General features: G+C 36.7%; 1 protein-coding gene across 3 annotated transcripts in view; it reads right to left on the bottom strand.

The window, feature by feature from the left end:
• Ino80 (INO80 complex subunit) overlaps positions 1–12,158 on the bottom strand; it is a 136,603-nt gene that overhangs the window by 68,381 nt on the left and 56,064 nt on the right. For all 3 annotated transcript variants that reach the window (XM_004623395.2, XM_023711425.1, XM_023711429.1), the window contains exons 10-16: positions 7,853–8,048; positions 6,552–6,619; positions 5,129–5,338; positions 4,463–4,543; positions 3,433–3,528; positions 747–806; positions 158–300 (exon numbers count right to left, since the gene is read on the bottom strand). In XM_004623395.2, the coding sequence (XP_004623452.1) occupies positions 158–300; positions 747–806; positions 3,433–3,528; positions 4,463–4,543; positions 5,129–5,338; positions 6,552–6,619; positions 7,853–8,048 (854 nt within the window). The remainder of the gene's footprint in view (positions 1–157; positions 301–746; positions 807–3,432; positions 3,529–4,462; positions 4,544–5,128; positions 5,339–6,551; positions 6,620–7,852; positions 8,049–12,158) is intronic.

The following is a 12,158-nucleotide window of genomic DNA, read 5'->3' as shown; positions in this document are numbered from 1 at the left end:
TGAGCTATCTCCCCAACCCGGATCATATGCTTTAAAACAAGGTTCATCTGAATGCTGACAAAATGATGGGAAGTGGATAATATACATAGATGGATAGATATAGGCATACATACATATGTGCCCACCCATGAAGTTTGGTTTCTATTACTCATGTTACCTGGAACTACTCTTAAGTGCCTGAGCCTCATCCAGTACCATGTACTGCCACTTGACACGCTGGAAATACTTTACATCCTGTACCACCAGCTGATAGCTGGTGATAACCACATGGAAGGGGGCATCTTGGGTATAGAGGGTCTTCTGTAAATATAAGAGAACAGTGAAAAGATCTAATAATTCCTAATAAAACAATGACACACAGACTAGATTTTCTAGGAATAAGATATTCAAGACAGCCTTCAAGGTGTGCCTCTCCCACACGCAGGGAGATGTGTGGCACAGTAAACCATACATGTTTTTAAAACAGTCATCTGTATAATAAACTGTGGTAACTGATCTCTACTTTATTAAAAATGGTCTTTTTGAATCTTGGACTTTAAGTTTAACTATCTTGTAACAGGAAAAGCAAAATATCAAAAGAAAAGTACCTGCACCCATTATGCAGAAATACATCATATGTAAGATTTTATGTATGAAAGATTCCCTATTTTATGCATGAAAGATTCTCTAGATCAACTAGAGAATAATGACTACATTGTATATATAGGTGCTTGTAAGTATGTATGTATAAGGAAGCTGAAAGTTACCTGACTCCAGAACCTCCTGATGACTTTTCTATCATGAGGATTTCCCCAATAGGGTAGCACCTGGAAAATGGACCAATGTATAGATTATTTTCTGATCTTAAAAAATAACATGACAAATATTATTCAGAGTGATTTAAAAAGAAGCTAATAGAATGAATGTAGAAGTTTCTCTTCTGGTAGTGACAAACTAGGTGGTTTGAGCAATACTCTTGCTGAACAAATAAACACACACATATACATACATTCACACACACATTCACAACATACATGTTTGAAGGTATCAGAGAATTACTGAAGACATGGACAATTACAGAGCCAAGAAGTAGGAAAAAAAAAAAAAAAAAAGAGCCCAAGCCTATGTCTAGTAAGTGGTACTCCTCCTTCTGACTTTGGGGAAAGCGCCAGAAGCCATCCAGTGCCAAATTCTGTTAGTAAGGGGATGTGGACACTGTGCTGTCACTATTTATGAGCCTGTCTTTCCTTTGGATGGCACTTGGCAGCAGCATTCACTATATTTTCCATCAAACCACATAAAGATGCAAAATAAAACTTGGTGAACAACTTTAGAAAAACAGGGTGTGTATGAAAGAAAAGAGATTAATGGTAGCATGTGTTTTATTATAATACATTTTTAAAAATCAATATTCACCATATTTTTCAATTATACTTTGTATCTTTGACTCTAACTATAAGCCTGAGAAAAGTATCCACCTGTGTTCTAACAACTTTAAAAACACTGTGTTCCCTTCCATTTTTGTTAAAGTGCAGCTTTACTGTCATATAAAGGAAGACATAAGTAGTAAATGAAGAGGCTGGGTTCCAATTAGATACATATTTTAATTTCTTATGAAAGACTATTTTACCACCAATTTAAAAATGCACAAGCTATTCTTAGCTCCTATGCTGCACAAAAACAATATGGTGTGTTCTTTAATAGGTAGAAATGCTATAAAACCTAACAATTCCAATCAGGCATATACCCAAAAACAATGAAGACACATTAAGACACATATAGATGTTTAAACAAAAACATCTATATGTGGAATGATCATAAGTACTGTTCATAGTGGCCAAATGTTAGAAACAACATAAAATACACATCAACAGATAGATGAATAAATAAAATATGCTTAAATAGATATAACAGAACATTATTCAGACAGAAAGAAGCACTGATATATTCTACAACAATGGTGCTTTCCAAGTTTGGAAAGTTTATGCTAAGTGAGAAAAAAAAAAAAAAAAAAAGGGAAGAAGGTAATGAGTATGGGGTTTAAATTTGGGGTGATAAAACTTCTTTAAGCAGACAACAGTGATAGGTCTACATCACCAATGTACTTAATGCTACCTGTATGCTTTAACACATTTGCAATAGGGACATAATCCTTATGTCTTGCTGTCAGGGGTTCTGATTTAAATGTGTTTGAACCACTGGTGCTATAAGCTGCCTGATGGGACAGTCAAGCTGGAAGGCATGTGCTAAAAGAGTAAACTTGGTGTTATGCGTATTTTACTACAATTTTAAAAATTGGGACAATAAAAATTAAAGAGCTGGCAATTAGATCTGGCCCAGAGGCAATATTTTACAAACTCCTAGAGAATTAAAAGAAAGCTTAATATGCAAATGAAAGCAGACACATTTTAAGCTCTATGCTATAACATGGCAGGGCAACACTGCCACCTGTTGGCCAATGAAAAGACTACTCAAAATTTAAGTGGTTTGGTAGAAATTTAAGACGTGAAATGTTTTAACATCCTCATCTTTCAGCTTGTACCAAACACCATATGAAAAAGCAAAAAAGTACAGCAATCACACACCATATGGCAAAGAATTCAAGAGAAAATATTCAACAAACTATGGTACATTACAATGATCTCATTTCCTTAGCTGAACAACACACATCATATACCTGGTATAGTTTCTAAATTCACAACTCAGCCACAGACACAACTGCTTCAATGGGAGATCCCAGAAACATTCCTATTTTTGCAAACCACAACACAACAGGACTATGTTTCAAAACATTTTTTGGGGCTTGTAAATGAACATATTTATGAAAACATTACAGATGAGGAAGCAATGAGATAAATTATATAGTATATATCTTGATGATCTGGCAAAAATCACATTAGACCAAATAAGGTAGATATTTAAATTTGACAAGATACAACAATTCAGCAATAATCACTCAAATTGGACTTGGCTTTCCCATTTATTAAAGATGTAATAAGCTCTCATTGCTCTCACGGGTAATTTCTGTTTGCTTGTTTTTTTTTTGTTGTTTTGTTCTGAGACAGTATCTCACCACATAGCTCAGGGTGCCTTAAACTTACTGTGTAGCCCAAGATAGCCTTGAACACAATCCTCTTGACTCAACTTCCTCCTGTTGGGATTACAGGAATGCACCACCATGCCTGGCTTCCACAAGTAATTTTTATACAGAATGAATATAAAGTGTTTCTGAAACAACTTAAGAAATATAAAACTAGTAGTATCTGTAATTTTAGCACTCAGAGGCTGAGACAAGAAGATTGTTGAGTTCAAGGCCAACCTCGGCTACATGTGAGATCCCGTCTTGGAAAAAAAAAAAAAAAGAAACAATTAGGAGTGATTAAATTAGTATGGCAGAAAAAGAAAAGAATGTATAGAGAGCAATAGATTCTTTTGCTGGATAGATTTTTTTACCTTAAATTTAGGAACAAATCTAGTAAACTCCTGGTGCCAATTATTCAGTGTGGAAGCAGGTGATATTATTAAGAAAGGCCCCCAAATGTTCTCTCTCTGCAACAGAAAAACCAGTTAGCCAACTGTAGGAATATTGAAGATAATCAATTTAAAATCATAATGAAAACAGCACTTTATAGCCTGCATAATACCAACATAAATATTTCACAAATCTCTAAAACTGTACATTCAATAACTGAGCTATAATAATGGGGGGAAAAACACTGAGCAACTACTCCCTTTTGTGACCTCCTACAGGTTTTAACTTATATCACTCACAAAGCACTCATGGCATACTGACTTGTATGAACGCCTCTCCTATTTTAAATTCTCATAAAAATTTCCTATTATTAGTACAAAATTTTTCTTTTTCTCAAGGTGTATATATTTCTTTTCTTTTTTTTTTCTTTTTGGTTCTTTGAGACAGGGTCTTGCTATGCAGTGCAGACTGACCTTGAGCTCACTTTGTAGACCAGGATGGTCTTGAACTTGCAATGATCCTTCTGCCTCAGCCTCTCAAAAGCTGGGATTACAGTCTGCACCACCACACCTGGCTTTCTCATTTAATTCTCACCAAATTCCCGTACAACAGACTCTAAACTTATACTTTAGAGAAAAGAAAACTAAGTCTCAAGAATTGAAATGCGAAGTTAGTTCAAGAGGTTAAGGGGACTGCCCCAAATTACTTGTGAGAAGCACAGCTGAGATGAGAATGCAGGTTTCCTGATCTAATTCCAGCATCTTTGCCACTACATGGGTGATTCTAACTGGAGAGTAGGAGGAAGTGATCAAACCACATGTATGAAACCTGTCCTGGCATCCTCGAAAAACAGAATGTTCACCATTCTATGTAAAAGCCTTGGTTCAAGGATCAAATCTTAAGTGTTAGGTTTGTTACAGAGCTCTGCATAGTGCTTTAAAAAATGCTGATTCTCAATAGAAAAATGACGTCCAAATTCTGGAGGGAAATTGAGAGACTGCATCTACCTACCTCAGCCAAGTGGGCCAGGAGGGCAATACTCTGTACTGTCTTGCCAAGGCCCATTTCATCAGCAAGAATGCCATTAATACCCTGGGGAGAAAATAATACATTGTCAATACTTCCTGCATTTCATCACAAATGGTTCCACTTACTGCCAAAAAGAACCCAGATGACAGGCCTGATAAGAGAAATTGACTGGAGATACTGCCCCTTGGTACGGTTATCTACTGCTGAAACAGTTTCATTTTGTCAATGCTACAGCTACAACTGTGATTCATGATATATGAGACCAACAGGCTAAAGCCAGTTCTCAGCTTGCTTTTTTTTTTTTTTTCCTTTTCAGAAACTGGGGATTGAACTCAGGTCCTTGTGCTTGCCAGGCAAGTGCTTATTCTACTGAGCCATCTCCCCGACCCCCGTAAAGCCAGTTCTTAGCTAATCTAACCCAGACACAGAGGCCAACAATCATATTTACTAAGACACTAAGACAAATTACATCATAATACAAACAGTAAAATAAGGAGATTAGAAATATAGAAACACGTTCTGCTTCTTGTCAAAAGATGAAACTTTTTTTTTTTTTTTTTAAAGAACTCATTTTACCATTACATCAAACCACAAAGAATACAGATAATAAACAAAAGAGAACAGGTATGACATAGTTCTAAAATTTACCTGTTCATAGAGATTAGCCAACCAATTCATGCCTTTCAGTTGGTAACCTTTTAGTTTGCCGTTAAAAATTGTGGGCTGTGGAATATCCTCACCAGCCCGGATAGACGGGTTTGCCAGGCTATAGCTCTCCCCAAATCCAGTGCCAGACTTGTTTGCTGCCCGAAGAGCAGCTGCTCGACTTTCTTTTGCATCTTCATCAAATGACCTAGTCTAGAAAATTTTTTAAAATTGAAAGAAAAATACAAGGAAAAAATTAAAAAGAAATAAAATTCACAACATCCTATCTACACTATGCTAAGAACAATAACTGGAACAGAATTTCTGATAATTGCATAATTTAATGTTATACATACAATGATACATTAAAGTATATTACTGATATAATTTCATTATTCCCAAATTATACTAAGAAAATAATGTTTTTGATGGACATACGGTAAGCCTATTACATTACCTGCTACAGCAAGGAATTTGTTAAGGATTTGACAGAAAATCTGTCTGGTTGGAGATGGTAGGCAAAGGTAAGATTCATGTCTTTTACTTGGATCTAATCAAAGTTACAAAGAGGTTCTTACCGAGTATTTTACACTACCTTTTCTTTACTTGTTCAAACAGATTTTTATTAAATACCATGATATCATATGTAAAAGAACAAGTTATTAATGAAGGGAAAGAATGTGGTAATTTAGCAGTTTCCTCAGTGCATATAGCTTTTTTTAATAAGCCCAAAATGTGGTCTTTCTCACTAAGCACAATGCATTTCATACAACATTATCAATCATTATTCAAGAAAATGTGTACACATAAACATGCACGCACACATACACACATACCTGTTCTAACTTTATTCAATATATTCTTTTTTGTTTGTTTGTTTGTTTTTGCGGAATCAGGGATTGAACTCAGGCCCTTGTGCTTGCCAGATGGCTTCCACTGAGCCATCTCCCCAGCCCCTATTTAATGTATTCTTATTCTTTTGTTTGTTTTGGGTTTTTTTGTGGAACCGGGGATTGAACTCAGGCCCTTGTACTTGCCAGGGAAGCGCTTATTCCACTGAGCCATCACCCTGGCCCCATAAGGATTTTTTTTTTTTGTTCCTCGAACGCCTTCAGGGCACTTTTGGCCAGCGGGAGAGTTGTGAGGTTCGAACTCCAGCAACCTGAGGCTGACAGCTTTGTGGAAGCAGCCACTTAAAGGCCTGAGCTAGGGCCAGGCCCCCTAATGTATTCTTAAAACTGTTCATTATTCTGCTTTCCTTCAAGTTCTCACTATATGAAAGCATACAGAGAAACGTGGCCACCATATATACACAGTCACATGCTCCTAACTGAAAAATGTGACTCAGAATAAAGAAAGAACACTAAGAGAAGACTGGGATATTTCAAGACCAATTACAATATACACTGTCAATGTCAAGACTCACCCGGGCTTGGTGAATATGGTAAGCATTTTCAGCATTTTTCAGGGCTTGGGCTTTAAAATGGTTACTATCTGAAAAGAAAATTTGTACATTAGCATCTTATCTCCCTCAAAAGGCAATTCACACCAACATATGAGGTTTACTTATCCCTAGGTTCATGAAGGACTAAAAGAGTATGTATGGCTAAATATTTTGACAGAGATCAGGAGTTAACAAGAAAAGGGAGGCAAAGGGCTGTTATGGCCTCCATTAACCAAAAACAGTTTACAAAATCACTATGGGGCCAGGCAATGTGTGTATGCCTGTAATTACAGCACTGGGAAGGCTTGAGGCTAGAGGTCCACCACCAGTTTGGTTGAGACTTCAAGGCTAGCATGAACACATAGCAGGACCCTGTCTGGAAGAAAACAATCCACCCCCAAGCACTTAATACCCAAATAACCAGGGAAATGAGTCACACTGTCTCTCACTCCTGGAGAATCTCTAAGTCTCAATTTAAAAAAATTTTTTTTAGTTTATTAGTTCATAATGTTTACATTCATTGTTGGAAGCTGGTACTTGTGAATAATATATCTTTATTCATTTTTTAATTCCCTCTCACTTGCCTGCAATAATCTCTTCACCCATTTCCCCTTTGAGAATGATCCAATAATACTAAGGATTCAAAATTGTATTTATACTGGGTGAAACTACTTGAGAAGGTAAAATATAGGTATGTACAATCCTCAAGATACATTTAAGCCTTATCATTATCTTTTATTTCCAGACAAACATGTTTTTGGGAACTACTTTGGGAAATACCTCTTAAGACTTTACCCAGATTCCTCCCTCCCCTTGTGGTCCTGAAAATACCAAAAGTGAATAATCTCTATCTTATGTCTGTATCAAGAATACTGTTATGTGACAGATGATTTTCTCTGCTGAGATCTGTTCTGGTTTTTTATTTTTATTTTGTGAAACAGGCTGGTTTCAAACTCATAATCCTCCTTCCTCAGCCTAGCTTTCTGCCAAGACATGTTTGCTTAATTCTGATTTAATATCTTCTATTTCTAATAATTCCAACACATAAAATGTCCCCAAATTTTCAAGATCATATAACCATACCTTTCACTTGCAATGTCCTGAAAAAAAGTTATTTTATAAGCTTTTCTAGAGCATACTATCCCTCCTTTAATACAATAAATCCCTCTTCTCTGATCAATACTACCTATTGAGACAAAACATACAAAAATTAGTAACATACATAACCTCTGATATGAAAAATGGAGGGTACCTACTTCCTCTGCCCCTCACTCAGGACTCACCATAATCTTCCTGTGCGATGTTTACTACTACCCCTCCACCAATGTCAATTTGTCTCTGAGTAGAACTGTCTTCCAGTTTCCTCAGGATTTCTTCCTGGATCCCATCATGACTCATGTCTCGTTTGCGGCTCATGAAATGGGCATATAACTCTGTCTGGGTGATCAAGAAGTTGAGTTTTCGTTGTTGCCTCTTGGCCTGAAGCAGGGGAAAGATGAAAGTAAAAACAGAGCTAAATCATCAATTATATCCAAGAAGGAGTTAACAGAATTCATAAACCTTTATGTAGTTTACACATTCCTTAATCCTTTACCTTAAAATGGTAAGAAAAAAGCTAATAAACTATTTTATTCTAGCAAGTCAAGGTATTAAAAAGAAATAATTTTCATCTACAACCTATTAATGAACTATTTTTTCCTTGCTTTTACAATATAACATCTTTTCCTCCTTTGGGTTTCTATATGAATTATGTCTTTGCTAAAATATTTTATATAATGGCATTGAGATATCACATAAATTCAAACACAGTGTTTTATAACTTAGCACATGCAAATACATAGCCTTATTATTATTTTTTTTTTAAGCCTTATTATTTTTAAACACAATACTATGGGGCTGGGGAGATGGCTCAGTAAAAAAAAAAGCTTTTGCCTGGCAAGTGCAGGGTCCTAAGTTCAATCCCCGGTACCAATAAAAAAAAAACAAAAAACTAAAGTAAAACTGAACTGTCTCTATCTTATGCTTATAACATCAAGAAACTTAATTCTGTGAAAGACAGTATGTCAACTCACGACCAAAACGCAAATTGAATAGGAGGTACAAATTTGCAATGTCCATAGAACAGTTATGTAAGTATAACATGTCAATGAAAAGAGTACGTTATTCTCCCCAAAAGAATCTGTTCTTCATCTGTGATAATGATGGCTACAAAATATTACTATAAACCAGACATGAGTGAGGCTGTAATCCCAACCCTTGGGAGACAGGAGCATCACTTGAGTCCACAAGTTTAAGAACAGCTTGGATAACATAGCAGCATGCTATCATCAAAAAGCAAAACCAAAAGTCAACACCTAGACCAAATATACACTACTATGGTTTTCCTGCTGAGGACTGAATGCAGAGACTCGCAGATCCTAAACCCACACTCTTAGCACTGAAACATATACTTTATCTTATACTTTTTTTTATTTTAATTTTTTAAAATTTAATTTTACTTCTTTGTTTTTTTGAGACAGGGTCTCACTATGCAATTCAGGCTGGCCTTGAACTCAAATCATAGCACAGGCTGGTCTCAAACTCACAAAGATTCTCCTGCCTCAGCCTCCCGAGTGCTGGGATTACAGGTGTGTGCCACCATGCCTGGGTTGTACTGGTTTTTAAATGAGAAAAAAACAGAATTAAAACTTCCTCTGAAATCATTAGGTAAGGAAAACAATCACTGAGCTGATAAATAAAACCATCTTTAGGATAAGCAATGAGTAAACAAAAAAAATTAGTGTATAGTCCATTCTATAAACACCAAATTAAAGTCATTATTTTGAATAACTATTTTATAATAAAACTGACATAAAACATACTTCATTTATCTTTGACCCAAATTCCTGGAAAAGAAAATAATAATGAATACAGCAAAGAAATGACAATAGTCAGGGAGAGGGATATAGTTCCATGACACAAGTGCCTGCCAGTCAAGTACAAGGTCCTGAGTTTAATTCTTGGTACACATGCCCAGCCCCTGAAAAAGGACAGAAGTCTCAAAGTATACTCTATAAGACTGTATACCATACAAAATCCTTTTGTCTTTCACACTTTATAATACTTGATCCAGATTCTAATTAGAAGAGGATGTGAGACATTTTAATAGACACATCTTGGAAATAGCCCAAATGCCCATCATCCAAGGAATGGATAAAGTAGATGTGTTTTTGATGCTTTTTTTTTTTTTTTTAAATACAATGGAGTACTACTCTGCCATACAGAAAGATAAGCTTGAGATACTCTTAGGTAAGTGGATGTACCTTGAGCCATTTTCTTAAGTGAAATAAATCAGACACATGTGTAAATACTGTACTGCACTGTCCACCTGGTATGAGAAACTAAAAATGTAAATAGGGACCAAAATGTATATTAAGTATTGTGAAATAGGAAGAAAATGTTCAAAAGGGGAGGGCAACAAAGGAGGAGGCAGAGGGAAAGGAAAGAAGGTGAAAGTTTTTTAAAAAGGTGAGGAGGAAAAAATGGAAACAAATTTTATAAATGGGGGTTGAAGGAAGGGTAGGGGAATGGGAAATAAAGAACAATCAACTCATATCATATACAGGTATAAATTCTCTATGATGAATGTGATCATTATGTATATCTAAAATAAAATCTGACTTTAAAAAAATGTGAGAGAAAACAGATTGTTCTCTTAAAGGATGTTCATGTTCTTAAGAGCTATTTTAAAAATCTTTCTAAAGCAATTATAAAAAATAATATATCTTTTCATCTTAAAGTACCAGGTAATTTAAATGAGATAAATTAAAAGAACAACAAAGTTACATCAGAAATTTTTATTGCTGATGCAGTGGCCAGGGTTTGATGCCCGGCATACCGTGCCAGCTCTACCCTCGGGGCACACAGACAGGGCGACTGAGACTGGGCAAAGGGGTGCATGACTGTAATCCCAGCACTTGCGAGGCTGAAAGCAGGCAGATTACTATGAGTCCAATCTATGTAATGAGACCCTGTAGACCCTTATTAAAAAGTACCAAACAAAACAAAACAATTTTTATTGCAAAAATTCTGAGAAAAAGATATATGTCAACATAACCATGAATGGAAACTCTCATCAGAGCTGTAATACGTACAGAGAATGTAGGCTTCATAATCCTAGCTAATAAGACAAACTGCTTATAAAAGCCTTCCAGTAACACATTTACTTTGTTTGCTAAGATAAAGTCTCACTCAAAGCTATAATAAAGGAGGAATGATCAAGAGCTCATCTGCTTTGAAGAGTACTACACATAAGTGAAAGACATTATCTGCTAATCCACTGTCTTTCCTTCTTTAAACCTTCTATTCATCTCAATTGTTTTCTCAATAGCAACACAATAATTTAATTCCCCTTGCTCTAACAATATAAAGTATATAGCCTAGATCAGGTGACAACAGGTTTAACAATATGGGCCACCAACTGGGCATGGTGGTGCATGGCTGTAAGCTCACCACTCAGGAGGTTGAGAAAGGGAGATCACCATGAGATCAAGGCCAGTGCGAGTTACACAGCAAGTTTCAAGACCAGCCAGAACTACACAGTGAGACCCTGTCTCAAAAACAAACAAACAAACAAACAAACAAACAAACAAACAAACCAGAATAAAAGGCTGGGAAGACAGCTCAGCTGCATAAGCGCCTGACTGGCATCCGCAAGGTCCGGAGTTCAATCTCCAATATTGGGGGAGAAAAGAAAAGAATAAAGGGGCTGGCCTGGTGAAATACTGCTGTAACCCAGTACTCAGGAGGATGATGCAGGAGGATCACTGTGAGTTCAAGGCCAGCCTGGGTGACGTAGTGAGCTCAAGGCCAGCCTAAACTGAAGAGTGAGACCTTGTCTTACAAACAAAACAACCCAATATAGGCAACAAGCTGAAATAGTCAATTAGGTGTTGGGGAGAGGGGGGTTCAAAAAAACTGGGCTAACTGCACTGTTCCTATCTGTTCCTCAATTTATACCCATCCCTGTCTTAAAAAACTGTACCAGCACTTGAAAACAAATTATAATTATTATAACCTTTCATTATCTTTTGTTCCCTTTTTTTTTTTTTTTTCTTAATTTTAGGGAAGGATCTAAAGTGTTCAGGGTTTCACAACTAGATTGGACTCTTGAGTGATCCACCTGTTTACAGCCTCCCAAGAGCTGGGATTACAGGTGTGCACAATCACGGCCAGCCTCAACTGCCATCTCAGTGCACCCCAGGGGTGGGGTTGCACAGCAGGCCCGGGGATATAACCCCTGGCCCCTGTGCCTGCTTGCAGGCACTTTAACCCACTGAGCTATCTGGCTGGCCCTTGTTCACTCCTTATTACTCTTATTGGTTCTCCAGAGAATATAGAAGAACATGGTTGCACAGAATAAAGGAAGAGAGCACAGAAGAGATAAAAGGCCCAAAGACTGCCCTACTGAATGAATAAAAATGTTATCTTTAAAAAAAGCCTGGGGGCTGGTGAGATGGCTTAGTGGTCTAAAGCACCTACTTAGAACAAGCTTAGCAAAGCACAGGGACCACGGTTCAATCCCCCAGCACCACATGCCAGCCAGCCCCG

The sequence above is a fragment of the Octodon degus genome, unplaced genomic scaffold, assembly GCF_000260255.1.
Source record: "Octodon degus isolate 3935 unplaced genomic scaffold, OctDeg1.0 scaffold00002, whole genome shotgun sequence".
In the NCBI taxonomy this organism is placed as follows: domain Eukaryota; kingdom Metazoa; phylum Chordata; class Mammalia; order Rodentia; family Octodontidae; genus Octodon; species Octodon degus.
This window is presented reverse-complemented; position numbering and strand designations above follow the sequence as displayed.